Source organism: Ambystoma mexicanum, chromosome 9 (assembly GCF_040938575.1).
Source record: "Ambystoma mexicanum isolate Mex_15411 chromosome 9, UKY_AmexF1_1, whole genome shotgun sequence".
Lineage (NCBI taxonomy): Eukaryota > Metazoa > Chordata > Amphibia > Caudata > Ambystomatidae > Ambystoma > Ambystoma mexicanum.
This window is the reverse complement of record NC_090931.1, coordinates 372,917,892-372,945,427: the sequence shown is the minus strand read 5'-3', so window position 1 is coordinate 372,945,427 and position 27,536 is coordinate 372,917,892. Positions and strand designations below refer to the sequence as shown.

General features: G+C 48.7%; 2 protein-coding genes across 4 annotated transcripts in view; one reads left to right on the top strand and one right to left on the bottom strand.

Moving 5' to 3' along the window:
* The window catches only part of LOC138488086 (caspase-5-like), a 504,964-nt gene that overhangs the window by 463,191 nt on the left and 14,237 nt on the right, over nt 1–27,536 (bottom strand). The gene's annotated exons all lie outside the window — the stretch shown is intronic.
* LOC138488085 (BICD family-like cargo adapter 1) overlaps nt 13,812–27,536 on the top strand; it is a 184,779-nt gene continuing 171,054 nt past the window's right edge. The window contains exon 1 of the mRNA XM_069614829.1: nt 13,812–14,295. Coding sequence (XP_069470930.1) covers nt 14,059–14,295 — 237 coding nt within the window. The 5' untranslated portion in view covers nt 13,812–14,058. The remainder of the gene's footprint in view (nt 14,296–27,536) is intronic.

Genomic DNA, 27,536 nt, shown 5'->3' with positions numbered 1-27,536 from the left:
GAAATTGAAGCGTGCACTTCAGTGCACTGCACTGAGCATTCCCTTAAGCAGGAGGTGTGTTTGTTTAGTGGTTTGAGTGGCGCTTGAGTGGGAGCGTGCAATGGGGTTTGTGGGGAGCCCGGAACATAGTTCCACTACTTTTTTTCATACATTTCAGAGACTGATTCCTTCAGTGCAGGCCCGGCCTTAGGGCAGGGCGGGCCGGGCGACCGCCCGGGGCGCAATGCCCCCCAGGGCACCATTAGCCCCTTACCACGCCAGCTCGGGGCAGTCTTTCAAGGGCTCCCCCGAGCTGGCGTAGTGGGAAAAGGCGCAGCAGGTGCCCTTTTGCTATTTAATGCACCCGCGGCGGGATGCATTTAATAACAATAGGGTGCTCATGCTTTGCATCAGCACCCTATTCATATGAATACCTCCTCACTCCGACGTGGGAGTAAGGCGGTTTGCATTGGAATAGGACGCTCTGAGCGTCCTAGTCCAATGATTAGCCCCCTACGAGGCACCGGAGTGAGGAGTTTGGAAAAATGTGACTCACCCTGCCCCCACCCTCCCCCTGTTGACCAGGGGTGCGTGGGGTCTGGGGGGGTCGCCAATTCGCCCAGGGTGCTGCTGCCACTAAGGCCAACCCTGCTTCAGTGCAGTAACTTTGCTGAAAATGTTGGCTGGAACATGGCATCTAAATGATAGAGGACCCTGCCAAATAAGTGGAACACAATGGTGTGCCACAAAAGTTGGAGGGGACAAACACCATTGTCCCCCTCTAAAAATAGGCCCCTGTATGCCTTGTAAGGCAGTGCTTTTAGGCCAGGGGAGACATGATCATCCTTTCGTCTTCTCAGCAACAATATTGCAGCCGCATTCTGGAATCTTTGGAACCTGGACAAAGGTTTTGTTGAAATGCCCAAGTAAATACGGTTGCCAGAATTGTGATGCCACCATTCAATGTCCCAACCAGACATCAGCAAGGGATGCCGTCAAACATTGGATCCATACCGTGGAATCTTCACTCTCTTCCTCCCTGTCTCCTGCCCTTGACAGCATTCTTTCTTTTACCTTTAGCCCCTTTGTTTCCCTTTTCTGAATTCCCCATGTCCTTAATGCATTTCCCAGTCATCCCTCCCCTTTCTTTTCCAAGTCATTTATATTTCTAAATTCTCTAGCCATGCCTCTCTCTAAACTCCGAATTCAATTATATGTATTCCTGATTTTGTTCTAGCTCAGAAGTTCTAAGCCACTCCACTCCCTGCTGCCCAGAGTCATAGATTGTTCTGCATTCCCTAGCCATTGAACTCTCTGCACTCCACATTCAATTACGTGCATTCCCCATTCTGTGCGTTCTCCCTGTGCATTTCCAAGCCATCCCTCTCAATGCTCTCCCAACCTATATATTTGTCTGCGTTCCCTGCGTCCAATTCTCTGCATTCCACACAGGGACGTCATTTCACGAAAATGACAGGTGTAACGGAAGTGATATCACACGACCCTTGACCCCTGATGACATGACAGGATGTGATGTCATTTGATCACACCCCGAAGTGACATCACGGGAAGTGATGGAACACAACCTTTCACGAGTTGACAAAACAGGAAGTGGCATCACATAGCATTGTTCCTAAGTACACTATGAAAAATATGGTTATGATATCACTGTAATGTGATATACATTTCATACAAGAATGGATCACCATATGTATCGTTAATATCAGTGTATATAGGCCGATATTACCACATTACTGTGAATGCAAGCAGATGTCCAAGGCCAAATGATAATGATGTGCTATTATTTAGCCCTTACGCTTAAGCGCTTTATATAGAAGAAATATACATACAATATCACCCAACCTGTGTTGGTACTCTCAATCTCAGATGGATAAAAGGCTGAGTTGGCCTTGCCAGGTTTCAAACCTGCAACCTGCTGATCACACAAGCATCGCAGCAGCGAGGGTTCAACCCACTGAGCTAGCTTTTACCGGCTATAGCTATTTTACCGGCTATAGTAAAATTAGCAATTATACGTCTGAATGTTCTCAAAGTCAGAAAGCTAATTACACTCTGTAGAGGGACGTCATTTCACCAAAATGCCAGGGGTAACGGAAGTGACATCACACGACCCTTGACCTGTGATGACATCACAGGAAATGTGGCATTTGACCCCACCCCAAAGTGACACCACGGAAGCGATAGAACACGCCCTTTCACCCCTTGACAAAACAGAAAATGGCATTTCACGCTTAAGCGCTTTATATAGATACACTATAACCCAACCTGTGTTGGTACTCATTTATCAACCTTAGAAGGATGAAAAGCTGAGTTGGCCTTGCTGGGATTCGAACCTTCAAATCATACACGTTTTGCAGCACTGAGTGGTCAACCCGCGGAGCTATCTTACCAGGTATAGTAAAATGAGCAATTACATGTCTGAATGTTCTCAAAGTCAGAAAGCAAATTATATTCTATAGTGGATACCATTAAAGTGGTAACTGAGATTTACCAGCAGGCCAGTTCATTTGCAGGTCTGGTGCAAAGTTGGCCACATGTCAAACCTGCTTGGATCTACTTTTCAGGCTTCACAGGTTGGCAAAATACATACCATTGGGAGGGTTCATAACTGTGTATTAAAGAATTTAGAGTAACGCACGGAAAGCAGTGCACTCATACAGCATCACATACTCTAAGCAGTCGTTACCGCATACATGAAAGCAAACATCCTGAACAGCATGCTATGGAGATAGGAAAATAGACACATTACAGCAAAGCATTAATTGTGGCACAATGAAACCGAGGGCCAAATTATGTGCTATGGTCAAACCTTTCTATACTGTACACAAGCTTGTAGGCACAAGGATTTTGTCTAGTGACATAGGACACTGAGATGGAATGTCTTGTGATGATCGTAAAAGAGACAACGGCAGAAAAGAATGCTATAACTGCAATAAATGGATGCTTATTCTACTCAAAATGGTTTTTGGAAGATTTTGTCTGCATTGTGAATTTGAGGTGTTTAAGAACACTCTAAATCAGTGACTCACCCCCTGAAGTGTGCCTGAAATAAACCTTTAAGTCAAGCAATTATTGTATACAATTCAAGAAGGAAAAATTATTTGTTATTCCTATTCTTTCTTATTTAGGGTCACTGCTCAAAGTTTTACACTTGTGGAACCCTCTGTTTTTTTAAGAGGCCTGAACAAGAAAGTCAGCCACTCCATAAAAAAAGAGCCACATGGCGCTGGCCACAGCCCAGGTGCTTCAATGATTTTTTTTTTAAAAAAACTTTTTTTAAGGGTGGCAAGGAAGGCCACAGTGGTAGCAAGGGAGACCACAGGGGTTGACCCCTGGCCACCCCAAATGACGTCCCTGATTACACAGTCAATGATGTGCATTCCCCCATTCTGTTCCTTCTACCCGTGCTTTTCCAAGCCATCCATCTCTTTGCTGTCCCAAGTCATATATTTTTTCCTCTTCCCTAACTATGCAACTCTCTGCATTCCACAATCAAATGATGTGCATTCCCCATTCTCCCTGTGAATTTCCAAGCCTCTCCTCTCCCTGTTGCCCTGGGTCCTACATTGTTCTGCATTCCCTAGCCATTCAACTCTCTGCATGCCACAATCAAATGATGTTCATTCCCCATTCTGTTCCTTCTCTCTGTGCATTTCCAAGCCATTCCTATCCCTGCTCTCCCAAGTCAGATATGTTTCTGCATTCCCTAACTATTCAACTCTCTGCATTCCACAATTACCTGCATTCCCCATTCTTTGCGTACTACCTGTGCAATTCCAAGCCATCCCTCTCCCTGCTCTCCCAAGTTATATATTTGCGTTCCCTGCAACAGCCCTCTGCATTCCACCGTCGATGATGTGCATTCCCCATTCTGTTCCTTCTTCCTGTGCATTTCCAAGCCACCCATCTCCCTGCTGCCCCAAGTCATATATTTGTTGGCGTTCCCTTGCCATTCAACTCTCTGCATTCCACAATCAAATGATGTGCATTCCCCATTCTGTTCCTTCTCCCTGTGCATTTCCAAGCCATACCTCTCTCTGCTCTCCCAAGTCAGATATTGTTCTTCCTTCTGTAGCTAATAAACGCTCAGCATTACCGCCACGTCCCTCTTTCTTGTCCCAGCACTCACCTATGAGGTTCCGCCTCCCATATAGGAACTTTTTTTATTTTCCTCTTGAGGTATACGCCTCCTACTTACCCACAATCCCCAGTTATTTTTCTCCTGTCAGGGACTGGTTCTTCTGGGAGCAGGCCTCTGGGGAGCTATGTTGCAGTGTCTTCCGGGTGGCGTCTCCAGTGGGCCAGCGACGTGCTACTGGTAAAGCAGGGACTCCCACGCTCCCTGCAGGGCTTGGGGTCAGGTTGAGCACGGATCTCCAGCCTGGATTCCCTGCGGGGCTTGGGGTCTGGTGGCATGGGATATTGGTTGGGCTTCTGACCCCCCCCCTCGACAGACCTTGGGGTCCTGCTGTCTCTGCGAGCTGTCACGGGAGGTGGCACATGCCTCCCTGCTCAACGACCGTGTGGCAGCCTGTTTGGTGTGCCTCCTTCCGGGTCGCTGCCTGGTTGGGGTGGCCCCCTGCCTGCTTCTTTGTGAGGTAGATGCTGACAGGCTTGGGTTCCCTGCTTCCTTCCTTGGGGCGCGGCTTGATGTGGTGCGGGGCTTTCTGGGCTTGTCTTGCATGCCCCCCCAATGATTGCCGGTTGCCATTGTTGCTGGTTGACACGGTTCTGGCTCCTTGTATGAGAGGTACCTGTGTTTGGTAGCCACGTCAATAGCTTGACGGATTGAGCATGGGTCTACCAGCATCACATGCTGACTAGAGACACATCACTGACAAATAAAAGTGAAGGGGCCGAGTGTGGTACACTTCACTGTCTTATTTGTTCACCCCTCGCTTGCTGTGTGTTGGGCCTGGTACTGCTCTGTGGTGCTGTCGGTTGACTCATCCTGTTTGGGGAGGGGGCCGAGGGGTGCAGTTTTCTGCTGGGGTTATGTGAGTTGTCACCCATGCAGCTCCGCTGTCCATTTCACCCAGCGATTGCCGGTGTACTTTGGTCTGCTGTTCGGTGCCGAGGCCCAGATAGGTGTGTGTGTCCATCTGTGGTAGGGCTGGGCTGGGGGTTCCCCTCCCACTGTCGTCACCGGCCGTGGTGGCTCTGGTTGGTGTCCTCATGTCTATGATTGATACAGCAGCTCCCACCAATTCTGGTAAGGGGTTGAGGGGGTTCCTAATAAGGTTCCACTGATGGTGCATGTGTCTGCCTGCCGCAAGGTCACTGGTTGGCGTATCCTCCCTGGCATGTAACAGCACTTTAGCAGATTGGGGCTCCAGGCTGCCCGCCCCCCCGGCTGGTGGCAGTGATGTGGCTGCGTGAGGTGCATGTCCATATTTTTCCTCCGTCTTTTGTCGGCGACACTGAAGTTGGCAGTGTTCTGGCTCAGTGGATTCCTGTCATTCTCCTGTGAGGGTAGTTCCGGGGCCAGCAGAGCCGCACCTGGGGTCCAAGGACCTCCGGTTCACGGAAGGCCCTAACTCCTTCCCTTGTCCCAAAGAAGTCGAGGTCCACACAAGGAGCAAGCGTTTCTGCAGTTTATTAGCACAAACCACAGGGATGATCAACATGGAGTACTCCAGGCAAATCACACATATTTTGGCTCGCAGGCCAGTTTTGTAGAGAAATTATGTTGCTATTTGCATCACTCAGAGAATTCCATCCCCGAACCTAATACCACGCAGGATTGGGTCCCTGAGTGGTAGGTCCAATATGGGGACATATAGTGCACAATATTAGTTGAGGCCGCTGGGTCAGGTGGTGTACTTGGATCATCCCTAAAAACTGTTACTATGAAAGTGTTACATTGGCAACCCCGGTGATTGGCTGGTGATTCCGGCCACCTGCCCCCAGCCCCCAGTGTTCTGATAGGTCAGGCCGCAGGCTCACAAGCCTGGGACAAACTTAGTTCCCAACCCGCAAGACACCTGGTCATGGATAATGTGTATCAACATTGCGTGACTATGTGACAGTGAGTAACAATGGTGTGGGTATACTACTGCCATGAGAGCGTTCCATTCCCAGCGTACGTTGCTGACATGTTGCAATTTGTTGCAAGCTCGGTTTTAGGCTTGAGGCTGCTGTGCTTTCCCAGCCTGTGGGTCTTTGCAACATATCAGCTTTGGCCGAGTCACGTGTGAGGCCACCGTGTGTGAGGCTGATTTACTTCAATTTGTTTTATATTTTGCATGGACGAGTCCCTGCCTGGGCCAGTATCACCTTGGCTCGGTGTGCCAAATGTCGTTTGCAATATCGTGGCCTTGGCTGCCGTTGCATCTGCCATGGCAATTCTGCTTGCACAGCATCCCGCTGCTCGAGAATTCTGTGAGATGATCTTGGCTTGCTGGATTTTCCTAAGGCCTACTCTGGCTCTGAACAGGTGTTCTGCATAATGTCCATAGGTTAAAATGAGACATGTTCAGTCAGGTCTCTCGAGTGCTCCTGTCCTTCCATAGGGTTAATAGCAAGTAGCATCTGCAAGCATGTGCACAATCTCTTCTGGCATCTTGCGTTTATGCAGTGCTGTAGCGGCCTAAGTGGCAAAATAATAAACGTGTAGACAGTATGTATATGATACCGTCCTCTATCTCATAGAACTGTACGCATGTATTCTTCGTGTAGGTTAGTGTGTGTATGTCCCGAGAGTGCGGAGTGCATGTGTGCTTCCTTTTTAATGTAGCTATGTCGTCATGACGTCTCTAATGACTTGCAGCATGGCTTTTGTGGTGTTGTTAGTTGATTATGTCCAAGTAGTCGTCTCCAGCTCGGTCTTGCCTCTCTTAGCTCACTTTGAGTAGGGTTCGTACCACCGTAGGGTTGTATGGTCGGCTGGCCGGGTATTTTTCATGGTGCATGCCGATAGTGGGACCAGTGGGGATCGGTGCGAACTCATACAGTCGGTGGTCGTTTTGTCGTGGATACTTCTTCCGGTTGGGCGGTCCATCGGGAGGGAAGGTATGTTTGGGTTTTCCCTCTTAACTCCCTTGCTGTCTTTTGTGGCCTGGGGGCCGAGGAGGTTGGCCACATGGAATTCCTTAGGGGTAGTGAAATGTCAAAAAAGGGGAGGTGCAGAAGGCAATAATGAATGCCTATCCAATGCCTTGATGACGGCAACAATTCATTGTTGGGTGGACACTGAGTAAAGACAGTTAAAACCACTCATATATTGATGAGAATCAAATCTCATGCATTCTGTCGGTGCAATAATGTCAGAAACAAAATTAAACAAAACTGCAGTAGCACCTTGGATTTGCAGCATTAATGGGCATTTTTCATTCATAGAGGCTCAAAATGTACATTCTCAAAGCGAAACAGATACATGTACAAAATGCCAAAATAAACAAAATAATCAGTAGCAAATAGAGAAAATAAAATAGTCAAAGAAACAGAAATGAAAAAGGGGCTTGCGGGTTAAGCAGGGGAAAAAACCTCCCAGTAGTTGTTATGGTCTGGCACGATGCGGCATCGCAGCAAATAAATAGGCGGATGCGGAGAGCTGCAAACTGCGTGCGTCTTTATTCAACATACAACTTCAACTGCCTTTTTCCCCAGCCTCCCGCGTCACTTCCCATTCCTCCACGCTCCCTCTCTCCCTCCCGCCCCTGTTGTCCTGGAGACGTCAACATGACATCTCCCCCATTTTTAAACAGTTACCAGACTCTTCGCAACAGACGGCGGTCTGATGAGGCTCTAGACCATTTGCTCGATCCATCGATGAGGTCTGTTCCGGGCTTGTTGCGGCCATGCCAGGGTTGGCCTCGGTGACATTCCGCTTTCAATGTCTTCTGGTCCTTCGTCCGGTTCTGGTTCATCTGAGTCCCATTGGTCCCCGCTAAGGTAAGGGTCGTCAGATTCATAGTCTAGGTGAGCCTGCACTCTCCTACTCAGACGTCTAGTTCCCGTTTGTGGAAGTTCTTTGAAATGGGACAAGTTTCTCGTGACCGGTCCTCCTGACCCTTGAGTGGTGACCATCGACCCTTTGTTTTGTGTGACAAGAGTGGGCTCTTCTCGAAAAGCAGCCGTGTGCTTGTGGGTTGACAGTTGATGTACTGCCACCACGTCTCCTACCTCAATTTGGGATGCCTTTGCCCGTCTGCGGGTGTTATTGTACTCTTTCATTCGGGCTTTGGCTGCTTCGTCTCGCTCTCTGACTTCCGGGTCCAGAGCGGGACGTGGGCTACTTGTTTCAGCTTGGGGGATGCGTGTTTGCGTGTTTCGCCCGAACATTAACGTGGCAGGGGTCTTCCCTGTCGTGCTGTGAGGTGTTCCTCGGTAGTCCCTCAGGAGTTGGTTCAATACCTGTTCATATGGCTGTCCTGTCAAGCGTGCAACTTGCAGGGCTCGCTTGAGATTGGCCATAAATCGCTCGATCATACCGTTGGATTGGGGCCACAGGGGAGTGATCTTTCTGTGATGCAATCCGAGGTAGTCTGCAAATTGGGTGAATTGATGTCTGCAAAACGGGGCCCCGTTATCTGTCTTGAGCACTTTAGGTACTCCATAAACTGAGAACATGTGGTTGAGAGCCGGGATGACGTGATGTGCAGCCGTGGATGATATCAGCCGCACATCTGGATATTGTGAGTATTCATCCATCACGGCCAAGACGTACTTTCCTCCTTCGATGGGTCCAAAGAAGTCGGCTGCAACGGCCTCCCATTTTTTCTCTGGAAGCTCTGACATGAGTAGGGGTTCTGGGTGCTGATTTGGTGTGATGAGGCAGCATGTGGACACGCTTTTAGTGCGGCCTCTACTAGGGCGTCCATGTGAGGAAACCATACCTTTTGGCGGAGCATGCGTTTGGTGGAGACCATGCCCCTGTGGGTCTCATGGGCTAGATGGATGACGTTCGCCCTCATGGCTTCGGGTATCACTAGTTTGCAGTCTTTGAGCAGCAGGTGGTCTTCTGACACTGCCAGCTCTCCTTTCACTAGTATTCCACATCCTCTTTTACTTGGTCTCCTGCGGCTCTCCCCTTTTCTTTGGCTCTTCGCCACTGTCCAGACTCTAGTACTTCGCAGATGATGCAACAGGCTGGGTCACTCTCTGTCTCTCTGACAAGTTCTTCCATATTGACACCCTCTGGTGTGGTCTGGTGGACGAGGTATCTTAGGTATCCATCAGCGACCGATGGTTCTGGTATGCTCTCCCCCTGTGGTCTTCTCGACAGGAAGTCAGCGGAGTTCTCACCTTTCCTGGCCTGTGGATGATATCGAATGCATAGTCCTGTAGTCTTAGCCCCCATTGGGCAATTCACGGAGGCATTTTGGCTTGAGGATTGCCTTACAGAAATAGAAGGGCTTGATGATCGGTGACGACCTGGAACGGTTTCCCATACAGAAACAAATGGAAATGCTTGCACACGCCCATACAACGGCGAGTCGCTCCTTCTCTGCTTGAGAGTACGCCTGTTCGGTGATGGACAGGCTGCAGCTGGCATAGGCCACTATGTGTTTCTGTGAGGGGTCCCGCAGATCGAGTTGCGCTAGGATGGCTCCCAAACCCACGGGGCTGGCGTCGACCATCAGCTCCGGCTTCCTATTGGGGTCATAGTATGACATGTTTTCCGCTTGCGTGACTCTTTCCCCTATTGTTTCGAAGGCCTTTTGGCAGTCGCTGGTCCACTCAAATTTTTCATCCTGATGTGTCAACCTCCTTAGAGGCTCACTGACTGAAGCAAAGTCCCGAATATATCGGTTGCAGTAGCTCGCTAGGCCTAGAAAGGATCAAAGTTCAGACACATTGGTTGGGGTGGAAGTGTCATTCAGGACTGAAACTTTGTCCGGGTCTGGGGTCATTCCCGATTCCGAAAAGACATGACCAAAGAAGTTTAGTGTGTTTTTGTGGAACTCACATTTGTTCTTGTTAAGCGTGAGATTGGCATCATATAGGGCCTTGTGGACCTTCATGAGTGTCTCGTCATGTTTGTTCACGTCGGTTCCAAATACTGGAATGTCGTCTGAATAGTTCAGACAGTTCGGGATGTGCTTTATAACGTTGTGGACCTCTGCATGGAGTGTTTCCACCGCCGAAGACACCCCGAAACTTAGTCTTTTGTACCTGAAGAGGCCGACGTGGGTGACAAATGTTGTTACGTTGCGGCTCTCGGGTGTAGTACCAACTGGTGGTCCCCTTCTGCAGGTCAAGTTTGGAGAAGACTTTCGCCCCGTTCAATAAGTGAATCATATCCGTGATCCGGGGCGCAGGGTATCTCTCCCTTTTGATGGCTTGATTTGGGCGTCGCATAGTCTAATGGCCTCGGATCCCTTCTTGGGGACGGGAACGATTGGAGATACCCATCTGGTGTGACCAGTTGCTTTCTCGATAATGTCTTGTTCCAGTAGTTTCTGGAGCTCATCCTCAACTTTCTTTTGAATGTTAACTGGAATCCCGCGGTATGGCTGAGCTACGGGGCGGATGGAACTGTCTACGTGGAGTTTGATTTGCCTGTTCTTGAGTCTTCCGATTCCTTTGAATATTTTTGGGTATAGATTGTTTATCATTTCTACCGGGTCTATGTACTTGTGGACCATTATATTGTAGAGTATGTGTATTAGGCCCATGTCAGCGGCCGCCTTTTAAACTCAAAACGCATCTGCTGTCTGTCTCTGTGGCCAGAACGTGCATCGGAACTCTCATTTCTTGCCCTTTGTAGTGGCAGAGCCCACTGAATTGCCCTAAACATTTTAAGGGTGTCTTGGCTCCGTAGGCGTATATGTCAACAGCAGCTGGATGGAGCTTGTGTTTTTGGATCAGTTCAGATTAGATTTTCTCACTTACCACATTGACAGTGGCTCCGGTGTCTATGAGAAACTCAGTTGGTCTTTCTTGTAGTTTAATGATGAGTGTCGGACTGTGGGCTGTCGCCGTGGGGTTGCCCAGGGCATAGACGTATGCCTTCCTTTTCTGGTCACTCCTTGATGAGCTGGGGTCAGACTCGGTGGGGGATTGTTCCACCAAATATCGCACGTGTCTTCTTGATCTGCGTTCGGGTTGTGCGCACATTACGAATCTCCTCCTTTCTCTCCTTTTCTGTCGGTCTTCCCCAGAGTCTCTGTCTCTATGGTCGCCCGGAGATTGGTTCTGGGTGTTGGAGGTGCTTGGTGATGGGTTGGTGTTAGACGACCCCCCGTATCGACTTCTTGGGCGGGACGTATTGTCTTTGGGTCGGTCTCTTCCTCGGTCTCAAAATAGCCTATATACTGCCTTGAAATGACCTTCTTCGCCACAGGAGGTACAGCATTGCCCGACTGCGGGGCATGTTCCTTCATGCGGATACTCGAACCCGCACTTGTAACAGAAATGTTCTTCTGACTTCTTCACTAGCTGCAGTCTGTTTAGGTTCTCTCCGGCATTGGTGTTCCCAAAGCTTTCTACTTGAGAGTCAATGGCCCTTTCAACGCTTGCTAGCGCTAGGATTTCTTTGAGTGTGCGGGATTTCTGGAGTAGTTTCCTGCGGAAGGCTTGTGATTCACACCCTGATATGATTTGTGACCTCAGGGCCTCCGTATTCGAGTAGTTTGTTAAGTCGCAGTGTTTTAGCTTGGTGCGTAATCTCATCACATATGCATCCACAGTCTCTGCTTTTGCCTGTTTGGTACTGTGAAACAAGTGTCTTTCGTAGTCAACATTGGTGTGTGGCGCAAAATAGGCTGCCAGCGCATCTTTGAGATCTTGGATTGAGTCTATAGAATCTTGGGGCATTTCGTCTATGATGTCGCGTGTGGCAGAGCCTACAGCCAGTTTAAGGAGGCACACTTGCCTTGCGTCTGCTATTGGTCCTGTGGCTCCCATGTAGAGATCAAAGTCCCTGATCCATTTGGTCCATCTGGGACCCATGTTGCTTGTATCTGTCACGTCACGTGCCCCTGGCATCTGGGCTGCCAGTGTGTCTGGTAGCTGGTATGGCACGTGATCTGGTGTTGCTGGCGCTGGGTAGCCCATTCCCTTGAGCTTGTGCTCCTTGTCCATCTTCTTGACCCGACATTCTGTTTGGAAAGCGTTCACTTGCTGGATCTGGGTTGTTAGTGGTTCTCTATTCTTGATGGCCGCCGCTGGGACACGAGCACCATCTGTCTGGGCTGTGGGGTCTGGGTGAGGTGTCCTCCTCAGGACGTGGCTCCACCTCTCACAGACGTTGGATGGCTGCCTCGTGAGGCACAAGCACCATCTGATTGTTCTCCACCCCTTGGGGTACCTAAAGCGCCACGTGCTGTGGTCCTTGCTCTTGGGGCACCTGTCTATGCACTTTCCCTGGGTGTGCCCACGTGTTGTACAGCCTCCCCTGACCTGGTGCGGTCTTGGAGTGCCACGAGGGACTCACCCCTCCTTGGGCCCACGTGTTTAATGTGCGCGCTTCTTCCCCTCACTGCGGGCCTGGAGCTGCACGGGTGCTTTCCCTTGTGATAGCACGTGCTCCGGGTGCAGTCCGTGCTTTCTGCTTGCCTTAGGTTGCGAGCAGGGCTCCCGGCTCCTCTGCTTGCGATCACCGCCGCGGCACGGGCTGCCTTCAGGATTGCGGGCGGGGCTACCGGCTCCTCTGCCTGTGCTCGTCGTTGCGGCCGGGCTGCGTGTTGTGGGCCAGCTGATTGGGCCGAGCGCTCTGCCTTCCGTCACGTGGTAGTGTCGGGCAGACCGCAGTGCTCTCACCATGAGAGTCGCTCTGCTTGTGCAGCCGCCCTCGTCGCCATTGTTATGGTCTGGCGCGATGCGGGGCGCGTGTCGCAGCAAATAAAGAGGCGGACGCGGAGAGCTGCAAATTGTGTGTGTCTTTATTCAACATACAACTTCAACTGTCTTTTTCCGCGCCCTCCCGCGTCACTTCCGGTTCCTCCCCGCTCCCTCTCTCCCTCCCGCCCCTGTTGTCCTGGAGACGTCAACATGACAGTAGCGTCACGCATGAAGTTTGTGGGAAGAGCGGAAGTGGCTGATTAAGAACCGTTGGGCGCGGGAAGATGGGCAAGGCTCCTGCTGGGATACCCACATAGAAAGGCCGGGGAGAAACATGGTGAAAGGCCTATCATGGCTGTTTGATAATTCTAGCGAGGATGAAAGACATTCTCTGACTATACCCGCCTTTTGTCTCGGGAGGATAGCTCGGGGGCAACGTGCTCGGCTTGGAAGCAAGACGTGAGCAACGCAGGTTTGATCCCCGGGTCCGTGCTTAGAAACCTCTGGGTACTAAGCATGTTATAAATAACCTATCATATCAAGGGTGCGGTTTGGAGCTTGTAGAGAGCAGTCAAGTTCTTATGCAGGAAAATATTTGCTCGAAGTTTGGCGAGCGGGGTGGACGGCAAAGCTAGGCCCCATTCCCCCTGGCGACGGAAGAGGCCGAGAACGGCCTGCGCTGCCAATGACTCAAGAGTTTGTAAAAGGCAGCATATGTTCTAGTTCAAAGCTGCCATGAGGACCATCGACACCGAGCACAGACTTCACCTGTTCATAATAAGAGTGTGCTTCATACGTAGCTTTTCATTTGTGTATCTAATCCCATGTACCTTTTGAGCTTTTTAGACTTCCACGCCGTGGCATTGGTTCTAATTGTATCGCCTCTGAACAGTTGACAAGTCTGGATTGGAACCTACACACCTGTGGATGACATGCACACTGTTGTCACTTGTGAGTATCCATGCTCCACCCAGCCTGCTCCCTGGCCTGCTTGCATTATCACTCTGCGCCCCGCCCCCCTGCACAGGTGAGGTGTGCCTCCTCCGTGCACAGGCCCCGCCCCCTCCTTCACCTACAGGCTCAGAGTCCAGACTCTCAGGAATACTTAGCGCTTGGGTTGTCGGGGGCTTCGCAGGCGGCCCGCGGTCTAACAGGCCAGTCCAGTCCAGTTATCACCGACGGCCCGGGTATACGAGGGCCTCAGAATGCGACAGAGGACTTCACCTCATGCCATAGCCTGACCTCGCCAGAGGTCCCTGGCCCGCAGTGACAGGTGCATCGACCGCTTCCTCAGGGGCACCGGGTCTCCTGGCAGCGATCTAACGGGACGACATGACGGACACTGGGCGCTGGGATGCCGAGCGCACCTCGGAGGTGGCCTCTGCCCAGGACGGACACCGCACCCAGCTGCAGGAGGCCGGGGACCCGCCGTACCTGGAGGCCGCCTTGGAGCAGAAGGAGGAGCAGCTGGTGCTGGCCGCCCAGCTGGGCAAAGCGCTCCTGGAAGAGAACGAGGAGCTGCGGGCAGAGAACCGGAGGCTCCAGGAGCGCGCGACCCACGCACTGCAGGTAAAGGGCCCGGGGAACTTCCATAGCGCCCGCGTACCGTGCAGATCTCACCTGGGCACTGGCAGGGTACCTCGTCTGAAGGAGGGACAGGGCCTGCGCCTGTAAATATTGACCCTACGGGAAAGGTGTGATGTGGGAGTGATGAACATCCCTTTTCAACAGTACCTAATGCGAACCTCTTATCCTTGTAATAACTTCAAGGAAAACTGCCTTACCTAGCCCAGGGGAGGGGAACAATTCCCACTTAGAGGCAGAGGGATAATTCACACTTAGAGGCAGGGGGATTCTATTAACGTGCAGCCTTGTGATCTTCGACAATTCATATATATTCTGAACTCCTGAGCCTATATTTATTTTATTTATTTTTGGATTTGTAAAGCGCCTACAGCCCGGAGGCATCGAGGCGCTGTTTCAAGGAGATGTCTTTCTTACATGAACAGGAGGCAATGCTTAGGTTACAGGGAGCAACTGCCATATGAAGCTTACTTGGCAAACGTTGCAATTTCTAAAGCACCCGAGTGCATTTCAGTGTACAGTGGTCTTGTATACAGCAACGTCTGCTGTGGGCGGCTTTGTCTTAAAAGCAGGCACATTGTAACCAGTTGTCTGTTCTGTGCCCTACACGCCCTCTACTGTTTTGTTATTTTGAAAACTGACAATGTCATCGGGTAGTGCCTCAAACCTTTTATACTGGACCAAATCACAACCGCAGTAGCCTCAGAGCACCCACGCGTGCCCAAAAAGAGGCCCACTTGGTCCCCCTCTCAGGTTCCCAAGCAATAGTGAGCGAGGAAAGGGAAAACGGAAGTACCCTCCAACATTGGATTACCCTGTCTCTCAAAAACATTTCTTTCACAGGCAACGCTGGTGATTAAAAATCCAAAACGTTCTGCTCCCTTTTTTTAAAAAATAAGCTTGTGAAATAGCGCTGCTCAGGTGTGTGTGTGTATGTATGTATACCGGCAATGCCAATTTAGTCTTTCAACCTTCCTAGTTTGTCAAATGAATACATATTTTGGTTGGGTAATAATTGTATCCACAAATGTTTTAAGAAAAGCGCTTTGGTGATACATGAAAGCTTATTTTGAATATTACTGTAGAGAATTACTAGCAGAGTGGACAGCTGCACATGATATGATAGGTTATTTATAAGGTGCTTAATACCCAGAGGTTTCTAAGAGCGGACCCGGGGATCGAACCTGCATCACCTTGCTTCCAAGGATCCTCCTGAGACATGTTAATCCAGATGGAAGTTGAACTACGCTCTCAAGGAACTCGGCCAGATTTCGCAGTTGAGTTTCATGACCACTGTTTCTTGCCATCGTAACTTCATGGCAACATTCCCTGTCGTCAAGTCCAAGCTTTCCTTTTAACTCGCCAGGGCTAGTTTGCCTCCAGAGCCACAACACTGTACACCTGCTGACAGCTACGGTATTATTTCTCCACTTCGACTATATACCTAGGTGGGCGTGGGGTGTGGGAGGAGTCAAGGCCTAGTACCGCAAGTTCAACCGGGTGAACAGGGGGTTGATGGAGCAATTTTTGAACCAGACACGACAAACCAGACAAAAATAAATTAGAAATGGATACAAGTAAGTTCTTTAAAAAATGTGGCTATAAACCCCACTTCAGGGGGTGTACTGTACAGGGCCGGTAGCGGTCCGCCAGCTCGAGCCCCGGAAGGCTCAAGAAAAGCGAGGGCTCAGGACCATTACCAGGCCTCTACACCACAAGGCAAGGAGTTATGGTTATTCGCACGTTGGGGCTCAGTCTTTGCATATGCCCAGTCTGTCAAAAAAAAACTACAAAAACAAGATGGCCTCCACGGTGTCCAGTGATTTGGTCGAATTAAAACTGGTCGAATGACATTTGGTCGACGCAATTTGGTTGAAAACCAAATGGTCAATTTTTTTTTTTAATTATATATTTATTTTTCGGGTTTTCGTTTTTAAAAAAAAAGGGTTTTTTAGAAGAAAAAAAAAGGAGTGAAAATAAAAATAAAAAAATTCGCCATTTTGTTTTCGACCAAATTGGTTCGACCATTTGTCTGGTCGACCAATTTTTTTCGACCAAATGTCTGGTAACCGGCCTCCACCATAGTAAAGAGAAAAGGAACGGAGTTGCCTTTCTATTTCTGTGGTGGCCGGCGACAGGTGGTGAGGGAGCAGGAAGCACCGGGCCAGCAGTTGAGTAAGCGGGAAGGGAGTGGTACGGGATGTGATGGGGCGAGAGGAGGGGACACGGTGGGTTCGGGTGCTGAGGTGCCTGAAAAGAATATGGCAGCACTGGGGAAGGGGTGCAGGTGGCTGCTGGATTGCGCGTGTACACAAAGTTCCTGCCCACATTTCGAGCCACCTGATTGACTGAACGAACCAAGCGTTAGCTGTTCTGGCACTCCAGCCTTGCAGTCCCCCCATGCATCTTGGATCAGTTGGAGAGCAAGGATCCTCCGCCACAGTTTCTGCAACGTGTCTATGGGTCCGTCCGTTGAGGGTGGAAGGTTTGCGTATACCAAGGGTGCATTCTCATGGTGATCTCCATTAACAATCTAAATACAGATTCTGAAAAGGGATCCTCTACTGTCCCAAAAGCTTGCATATCATAATCTGCTTGAGTCTTAGTGAGGTGTGCAAAGAGAAAGGCCTTCTGTGCATCTCAAATGAATCCGCTTGGAGCAGGAGTCCTGCAAGGAAACGTAATTATAGTGTTGTGCAGAGGCGTTGCTAGGGGGGTTTCGGGGGCTATAGCCCCGGGTATTTTGGTTGTAGCTCCAGATAGAAGCTCAGGGGCTACAACCAAAAGGCTAGCTAGCCCCGGGTCCCGACAGCCCTGACATTAGCATAGCCCGGATCTTTTCCAGACCTAGCAACAGCACTGGTGGTGTGCTACCTCACACTGAGCAGGAGTCCCAAGCCTATCCACTGCAATCCGTATTATTATACCCGCGAATAGGCTGGATTCCTGTCAATTTTGTCTACCTATTTTTTACAAGTGAATGTAGCAGGTGCATTCCACAGGAATCCACTGGCAATGATGGCCGCCATGTTTTTAATTGCTGATCATGCGCGTACGGTGGAGATCAAGACAGATTTCATGCATGAAATGACATGCTCGGGAACCCAGGGTCTTCCCCGCTGCATGCAGTGAATTAAGGTAATCTGTCTGGCCGAGGTATCCCAAACTGCGGAAGGGGTAGCAGTCACGCTCTCTCTGCCAGATTCTCCAGCACAGTAAAAAGGAGGGCCCAGTCTGCGTTCACCAATCATCGTATCGTTCTCGGTAGTTTAACTACGTCACGGTCTTGTTGGCTTTTGTGGAAAACAAAAAAAAACTGTACCGTGTACAAAGAAGCTTATGCTACATCATACACCCTATTTGTTGCCTACCTCACAACCACAATTGTCCAAGAAAATCTCACCATATGGTGGACTCACAACCACAGGCACAGTTCCAATTAAGCCTTCTAGGCCCAGGCCTGGGTCGCAGATTTTCCAGGAGCGGAAGATTTCAATACGATTAATGGCATTTCAGAATTAAAGGTGGCAACATCGTTTATGGAATGTCATTTCAGGCACTGCAAAGTGAGGGTTGAGCGAGGTCAGCAGAGTTGATGTGGAAGTGACACATGCGAGGCGCTCACTCTGGGCTGTAGTCTGCAACACTGTTGCCGATATGCCAGTCCAATCCATTCACACCCCAATGATGCCAGAGAGTTATTTGGTGTAGGAGCCAGAGTGCACATGCTTTATGAAGTTTTAATATTTCTGCATGTTTGCAAAGACAGGATGCAGGCAGGGCTCAGAGGCCTCGGGTGCTGCAGCTCCCTTTCACCTTCATGGTTGCAGAGTGTAAGTTGGCTTCTTTTGCCAGCCATTTGACGGTCTAGTGTTTGTCAGTCGTGCTGTTGTCACACAATAGTCTGCTAATATGCCTTGAAGGAGAGGCACCGAATGTAGCTGACATCAAGATATGTGAGAGGGACTCATTTCCCAGAATCCTTGTCATCTATCAGCTGCTGGGCCTGCTGGTGATGGCGTAAGGAGAGCAGCAGCTAATAGCTAGCAGAATCTCCCCCTGAGCTGTGGTCGAAGTGGGCGGGAGCGGTTGGGAGCGGTGCTCCTCTACTTTTTTAAATTAAGTTTAACTGTTCCTATACTTTTATTTTTAAAAAGAATCCGTTCCGGTTTGGTTTTGTTTTATAATGAAAGTGTAGGAAGCAGTTCACACTTGCACTGCACTGAACATTCCCTTAAACAGTACGTGCATTTGTTTGGGGGTTTGTATTGTGTGTGGCAGGGGGCGTAGCGATGGGGTTTGTGTGGAGCCAGTGCAGTCCAGCAGGGAACATAGTTCCACTACTTCTTTTCATGCACTTCCGGTCTTTGTCTGCCTTACTTTCATGGAATTGTCCTTCTCTCCCCTCATCCCCCGGGACCCCCAACAGAATATCAGGATGATTCACTTGCAGGATTTCATTCAGCAAACCGATTGGTAAATGACTTATAGCAGAATGAATATTAACATATTGATATCTATTGGCTTTTGACTTGGCTGCAAGTGTACCAAGGACATGCTTTGTTGGGATGCACTTGGGAGTGCTGGGCTTTATGTGGAATTAATGGCATTTAGTCTCTTCGGATTGGGGGCACCTCTTTAGTAGTAGCACGACATGTTTTAACTGTTTACCCAGCTTCCTAGACAAAGATCCCAATGGAAGCATAGAAAGAATACCATTTCTCAAGGGCTGATAGGTATTGATTAGGTGTGTGATTTAAGGAATGCACGTGTGCTGCTTTTCTTTGTTTTCCAAGGAATAAATGAATGATTGTTCTGGCAATTTATTTTAGGGCCAAACTGATTAAGGAGATCTAGAATTCTCAACCAGGGCATTTGTGTTATAATTCCAGTCTCCTCATATGGCCACAATTGTGTAATCCTGGTAAAATAGGCTGACACAATTTCGTTTGTGGGTGTTGATACCTCCACCAGGGGCTGAGCTGCTGCACCACAGACCATTGTGACTTAAGTATTGAGTGAATTGTTTGTGTTTCTATACGTGAATGGATTGATTAAGGATGTCTATGTGACAAGAGTTATAACATTGGAGTGGCATTATTGCTCACATGGACTCCGCCCATCTACTAATTCAACCAGAGAGTGTGACTGCAATTCTATGTTGATTGGCGTTTAAAATTACGTGTTTGTGCAAAAACATTGCATTTCATGCCAAATAATTTCCTCCCAAATTCTAAAAGGACACATAGCTTACAGAGAACTTGCAGCCATGAAAAAAAGGTCAATCCTTGCTCTGCACAGCAGTGAGAATCCCTAAAAAGAGAAGGGTTCAAATGTTTCTCACCTCCAACTTAGTATGTGTGCTTCTAAGACAAATTAACAAAGGGAAGGCAGAGCCTGGAAAAGGGGTGTATTAAAGTGGCGGCGGGTGTATGCGCTTGGAAACCTAGGGTGGAAAAAAGCCTAAACACATCACTGCTCACAACACACTAAAATATTCTATGACTGGGGAGAACAATCTTCTGAAAAACTGCAGACACTTTTGAAATCCTTCTTTAGAAAAGACCCTAAAGTCCTGAATTTCTTACCAGTGGCGGTGCCTCTAGCTGGTGCTCTAAACACAATCAGCTACTTTTTGCATTTTTCTTTACTAAGATGCCTTATACATTTATGAGGGAGTGCCTGCATATCAGGGCCCCTTGCTTCTCAAAAAAAGCATTTGCTTTGGACATCAGCTGTATGAAGCTAGTTATAATGTGCATCTAGCTACTATTTTGTGCCACTGCCTTCCATCTTTTTCCACAGGGATAGTGCCATAGGCCGGTATTTTGAATCTAGCTGTATTTTGCATCTAGCTACTATTTTGTGCCACTGCCTTCCATCTTTTTCCACAGGGATAGTGCCATAGACCGGTATTTTGAATCTAGCTGTATTTTGCATCTTGCTTCTGTTTTGTGCCACTGCCTTCCATCTTTTTCCACAGGGATAGTGCCGTAGACCTGTATTTTGTATTTTGCTTCTGTTTTGTGCAACTGCCTTGCATCTTTTTCCACAGGGATAGTGCCATAGGCCGGTATTTTGAATATGTTTTTTTGCATCTAGCTACTGTTTTGTGCCACTACCTGGCCTCTTTAACCACAGAGATAGTGTTGTGGGCTTGCACTTCGAGCCTCGCTGCTGTCAGGTGCCACTGCCCTCCATCTTCTCCCACAGGAGTGCTGCTGTAGGCTTGCATTTAGAAGCCTATAGGGACCCACTAGTACGTATAGCACTCCATCTCTGTGGAACATAGCTGTATCTCACCCGGGGCACGGCCACTTTCCCACACGCTTGTGCAGCAATTCACTACTCGACTTCGTAACACACATCACCTCTGCCAATAGAATAGAGCGGAGTCCCACGACAAAAAAGAATCGGTCTAGCTGGACACATAATCAGTCTCCTTGACTCACTTTCCCGACAGCCTTCACAGCACCCATACACAAGCCAGCTCTACTTGGCTTTCTAGCAGGGACTTAGCCACCCCTACCTATCTTCGTACTGGCTAAAATGCACACGCTTCAAAATTCCTCTAATCAATCTGTCATACCTCGGACTTCGGCCCTCCAAGGGCATTCACCTACAGCACTTTGATGCCATACCAATGGAAAAAGGCGCTATACAAATGACATATTACATTACATATTGACTGCAGCTTCCGTTTAAATTGTACACATGTTGTTATTGAAGGATCTGATTTAAGGGGCAAGGTGACATTATAAGCAACTTCTCCTGTGCGTTATTTTCATCATGAGAACTCCCCAATTATGCTTCAGAGGCTAAAATGCTACTCTGGGCAGCTTTCCATTTCATATTTTTTGTGTGCAAATTGCCCACAATCACCGCCAAAACCGATCGGCTGCATCAGTGAGGTGCAGCTTGATTCTCTAGGTGCTGCAAGCAATGAACCATGTTGTTGGGTCTTACAAAGAGTGTCGTCTGCCTTCTGCATGTTTCTTGAGGTGGGATATTTAGCCGGAGGAGAGCAAGATGGCTGATGCTGCAACGCTGGTCTGAGGCCGATCGGATAAATCATGCTATACTGCAGGAAAGCGCCTATGCATTTAGGAAAACATGCCGGAAGCTGTATGTTTCTTCCTTCTAGATGGTATTCATGCCTTTGAGCATAGTGGTAGGGAGTAGGTTGTAGAGCGTGGAGAGAGGTTAAGGAGAGGCTGAAAGTGTTGGTGATGAGTGCGTATTAGCTAGGTGATCACTGTAGAATTGGTTGAGGGTGATGGTTTCTAGAGATCGGTGGAACATGCCGGGTGCCATTGTAGAGGAGTCATTGGTTTTGGTTAGATTCTGAGGAGTTGGATGTTAGCGATGGGTGATTCATCTCTTGAGATCCAGAAGTTCGGGATTGTGCGCAAGCATTGTTTGCGATCCGCTGGTGGGATGCAGCCTCAGAGCTAGTTAATCCACCTGCCACAGGTGCTGGGGGCAGCTTCCTCAGCCTGCCGTGTGTCCTATAGGAACAGGTTACGCTGTCTCTTCTCGAGTGGCTGTGCCTTGATTTGGTTGTAGTTGGACAGTAGGTTAAGCATTGTCTTCAATCAATGTCATGTTGGTGCTGGAGCACCATGTGATATGGTTGCATACTTGTTTTTTTAATGTATCATGGAAAGTCAGGTTTTAAGCGCTTCCAGAATGTGAGGAGATCCTGTAGCGGTCGCTTCCAGGCTGTGAGGAGATCTGTAGCATGCAGAACCTGTAGCTGGCGCTTCCAGGCTGTGTGGAGATCCTGTAGAGTTTTCTTCCAGAATGTGAGGAGGGGAGGAGATCCTGTAGCGTGCAGAACCTGTAGCGGTCGCTTCCAGGCTGTGAGAAGATCCTGAAGCGTGCAGTATCTTTAGTGAGTGATTCCAGAATGTGAGGGGAACCTGGAGCATGCACAACCTGTAGCGACGCTTCCAGGCTGTGAGGAGATCCTGTAGCGTGCAGAATCTTTAGTGAGTGATTCCAGAATGTGAGGATATCCTGTAGCGTGATGAACCTTTAGCTGGCGCTTCCAGGCTGTGTGGAGATCCTGTAGAGTTTTCTTCCAGAATGTGAGGAGATCCTGTAGCGTGCAGAATCTTTAGTGAGTGATTCCAGAGTGTGAGGAGATCCTGTAGTGTGCAGAACCTGTAGCGGTCGCTTTCAGGCTGTGAGGAGATCCTGTAGCGTGCAGAATCTTTAGTGAGTGATTCCAGAATGTGAGGAGATCCTGTAGCGTGATGAACCTTTAGCTGGCGCTTCCAGGCTGTGTGGAGATCCTGTAGGGTTCGCTTCCAAAATGTGAGGAGATCCTGTAGCGGTCGCTTCCAGGATGTGAGGAGATCCTATAGCGTGCAGAATCTTTAGTGAGTGATTCCAGAATGTGAGGAGATCCTGTAGCGTGATGAACCTTTAGCTGGCGCTTCCAGGCTGTGTGGAGATCCTGTAGGGTTCGCTTCCAAAATGTGAGAAGATCCTGTAGCGGTCGCTTCCAGGATGTGGGGAGATCCTGTAGCGTGCAGATCCCTATTGGCATAGTGCTCCACATTTTGTTCTGAGAGTTGCGAATGAAGAGACCCGCTGATCTTTCTTTTTGTGCTTCAGCACCTTCAGAAAAGCAGTGTTGCTTGTTCTTATCATCCTGTTAGGTTTGTAGTGTAGGGTATGATTTCCCTAAAGCCACATGCTGTATAATGCCCACCAGGTGGTGTAGCATTCCTTAAAATGGATTCTAGGCCTGAATGGCAGGGTATCTAGTGTTTCCACCGAAAAGGTTTTCAACAAAATCTTTTTCATCGAAACCTATCCATAGAAAATATATGCATCAAATGCATATATGTGATGGGTAAAGGGTTAATTTACGTTGGGGTGGGATTTTAAGGGTAAAAAACAGGGGTTTGGGGGTACAAAAAAAATGCACTTGATGCAAATATTTTCGATGGTTACATTTTCGATGCAAAAACTTTGGTTGGAAAGTTTTAGATCGAAAGACCGTAAACCGAATGGCAGCCAGAGTAGGGCTTGCAGCGCTTGTGTGATGCGTTCCCTCTAGTCTAGTCTCGCCGAGTAGTCTGGCGATTGCCTTTTCTATTCCCGGGATCCTCTTCAGAAGGGATTCTGGGATACTCCTGTAAATGGCTAGCGCAGTCTGGTCCCGCCAGCACCAGGGAGATGACCGCGAGTGCTCTGGGTGATGGGTAATGTATTGCGCCTCGTTTATACATTGACCTGTTGATTGTAGAGCACATTTGCATCCCACATGGTATATTGCACTATTGACAAATGCAAGTGAATGAGTAACACATGCAAACTAGTGCTCTTTTGGTTGAGAGGAAAGTCCTCTCGTTGGGCTGGTGGTGTACATGGAATTTGAATCAGCTTAGAACAAGAGCGTAAACAGGGCCTAAAGCCGGCATGACACCCCCTTCCCCACCCCTACTCATCCTACAAGAAGATGCCACTGCAACCACTTCAAGGCTGAAGAGGAGAAGGACTTATTTTGAGGATTCGAGGCAATTCCTGAGGATGGGCCTTCAGAAAGGCTCAGGTTTATAGGAATGAGTTCTGGTTGGTTGCATGCCAAGCACATGCAAATGACCATGCCTCGGCCTCTCTGGCCTTTATTTCTCACTGACCAGTGGTGAACACTTTCGATCTTCATACAGACCAGTCAGATGCAGGTCGGCGAGTTATCAGGGAAGTGAGGTCATCGGAGTGGTCTGGGATTTAGGCAGGACTTGGTAGCCTGGGTTTTAAGAATGATGCCTTTTCTTTTAAAGTTCGAAATGGTTTAACCCACAGCAAGAGAGACAGGGGGAATACAGGAAGATTATGGGACCAGCTGGAATTGTGAGTTGGACGTTTTAAAAACATCAGTTTGGGATCCAGAGTTGATCTGGTAGTGGAGAAAAGCGACTCATATGTGTCCTCGTTTTGTTTGTGTTGCAACTGAAGACGTGCTCTGATGTACATGATTGACGGCTACGATCTCTATTCAGCAGGTTGGGTGCTCGTCTCGGACAACTCTGTGCATCTTGAATTCAAAGGTTCGAACTTCAGCACAGCTGACCCAGACCAGACCGTCCTATTCCCATGGTCTATGCAGATTGTACCATTAAATTGGGCAATACAACACATATTGTTCCAGCACTAAGAAATAGGTGCTGCCGGAAATATGATGGTGTTAATTCTTTGCTTGCAGTGAATTACAGGCTGTTGCAGTCAGGGGAGCCGACTTATGAATTTCCCGGGGGGCCCAAATACAGGAAGTGACATCACTGGCAGTTGTATGACCGCAAATTTGCATGTAGTCACCAACCTGGTGCAACGGCGCTAGGGGAGGTGTGGGGGCACGTGTAGCGCAGAACAGTGGAAACATTGGCTAGCATGCACTGCTTATACTAAAGTCAAGTAAGAAGGAGATTTAAGCCATCGAGTTGCATTCCAGTAAGACATCACTGTGTGGAATCAGAAAAATACACTATTAAGGCTTTTACACCATGCAAAGGAAAATACACCGACACGGGCTTGTAAAGATTCCCAGAATCTTTATTACAAAAACTGAACAGTATCGAACAAAGTACACAAATAGCTATTTAGCTGTCAATACATCACAGAGGCCACCAGCAGGGTTCAATCTGAGCAGTGAGCAGGATTTGCTAGCTGGACATCAGCGTATTTATACAGTTTGTTATAATGATGTCCAGCCTCTTACAAGTTAATTATACACTGGGCTAGGGTCGCGCCAGGTTTGTTTCCTAATTTACATATCTTGTGCATGCGGTATACTTTTAAATACATTTACTAACAAACATTATTATTCTCTAATTTAACGTTAAACTCTTGACACATTGCTTTAATACAGATCAAACAAATGTTTCGCATGTCGTATTTGGATAGCATTATTGTTCTTGTATACTTGTAGGTTAACATCGCTGATTCAAGTAATCCCCTGATCCCGAGGTCAACGAAGGACAAGGTCTACATGACCCTAACATGTAGCCTGAAGGCAGGTTGGACATTAACCCTCCTTCGGAGGTTGAAGAGGTTAAAGCAAGAACAAGAGCACACGAGGCGGCCCTTTTAGACTACAGGGTGACTTTGTACAATAAGCTAAAATGGCGGCTCTAACCTAAAATGGAGGCTTGATTCACTTGAGGTCACGACCTTGCAATACGGATTTCCTCGCAAAGCGACTGGGCATAGGCCAACATATACAATGAGGACGAAACAATATTATATCAGTTCTAACAACTGCCCCTACTCCACCGCTCTATAATCGTCCAGGTTGTAGTAGCCCTCCCTCAAAAGGCAGAGCAACACAACTAGGATGGGAGAATGAAATGCTTGCTAAACAGAAGGTACAGCTGCAAGGTGGAGTACCATCACCACCACCAAAAAAAAGTTCCCAATTCAAGGGAAACGAGAAGTAAAGACGTTTCCCGATTAAAAACTACCAAGCAAGACGTGTGTGGTGCCATAGTTCAGTAAAAAATCAACAGTTCAAACTTACAATAAAGCTGCTGTAGATTGGCCAGCCACAAGTGACATTTGCTAAGATGTTACCTCTGGGTAACCAGATAGTTAGGGATGTAGCTTAATCTTAAACCTTTCAGTGGACACATAAGATGTTCTGCTGAAGTATAATGCAATTGTCGCTGAAGTATAATGCAATCAAGTGTGGTTTCAGACTTGGCGGGAGGGGGAAGAGTGTTAACTGCTTTTAACATTGCAGTTTACCAGAAATTCTGGTAAATTAGTGTACAATGATAAAAAGCAGTTACCCAGGCTCACCCTGCACCCAAGTGATGTTTGGGACTGATGGAAGCACTTGCGTCTAAATGTTGTAGCCAAGGTTGTCTCCATGTTTTAAAAACTCCCACTTTCCTGGCTTTCAACATTCATTTGAAACACCCCTTTATTCAAAAAATGAAGGAATCAGTAAAAAAAAGTACACACCACGTATGCTTAACGTCTTACCTTCCAAGAAACGAGCATACACCTCATTTTTCAGGTACTGCTATTAGAGGCCCTGCCCTTGTACTCGCACCATTTTGCACCTGCTACAATCCATGGCCAGTTAATACCACTATGGCTGTGCCTGGCAAGTGCCTTTTCCCCTACCTGCACAAAAGCCCAAACGCTTGGCATTGCCAATGCTTGTTTGAGGTTACTGTAGACGGATGAAGAGAGAATTAAAGTGTGCAGAATAAATAACGGCATTCACCGAAATATTCCAAATTGCAAACACTTGGGCAGTTCCACACCACTGCTGCCACCCAGGCCCGTTTCTTGGCCCGGGCGAGACGGGCAGCTGCCCAGGGCACAATTGCCCCGGTCCCTGCCCCTGACTGGAGGGTTTCAGATGTCTGGGTTTGTGGCTGCGAATGCCGAGGGCAGAGAGTTCGGCAGCACCGTAGCAGGTGCTGGCGCTGCCTCTTCTGACTGTAATGTCACGTAGTATGCAAGTACTACGTGACATCACGGAAGTCAGAGCAGGCTCCCAGCCCACCCCCTCCCTTGACTTTCGTGCCCCTTGGAGTGGGGGTGGGCTGGGGGCATAAAAAGGCGCCTTTCCTGATGGCTGCCCACCTTTGCTGCTGGCTGTATCCTGTGCTCCAGACGGCTGCTGTCTTTCTGCGTTCCTGGCTTCCCGGTGTTGGACCCTGCAATTCGAAGACTTCACTGCTTTCCTTGCAGCGTTCCTGGCAGAAACATTTCTTTGCAGCTCGGGCTTGTTTGTATGCACGGTGCACCGCTTCATCAGAAAGAAGGTAGGTGCCATGTTTATTGTATTATGCTTTGTTCTTCTAAGTCCTTGACCCCTTTGTTTGTGTTTTCCCTGTCGGAGCCGTACTATGGATGATTGCTCTTGTGTGCTTGTACTAAGTGTGTGTTTGTGTCAGCATGAAAGTATGAGAGTGTGTGTTTTCACTGGTCCCCTTTTCCCACTGTGTGCCCCCACTGGTCCCCGTGTCCCAATGTGTGCCCCCACTGGCCCCCTGCCCCACTGGTCCACTTTTCACACTGTGTGCCCCCACTGGTTCCCGTGTCCCAATGTGTGCCCCCACTGGTCCCCGTGTCCCAGTGTGTGCCCCCACTGGTCCCCTTTTCCCACTGTGTGCCCCCACTGGTCCCCGTGTCCCAATTTGTGCCCTCACTGGCCCCCTGCCCCACTGGTCCACTTTTTACACTGTGTGCCCCCACTG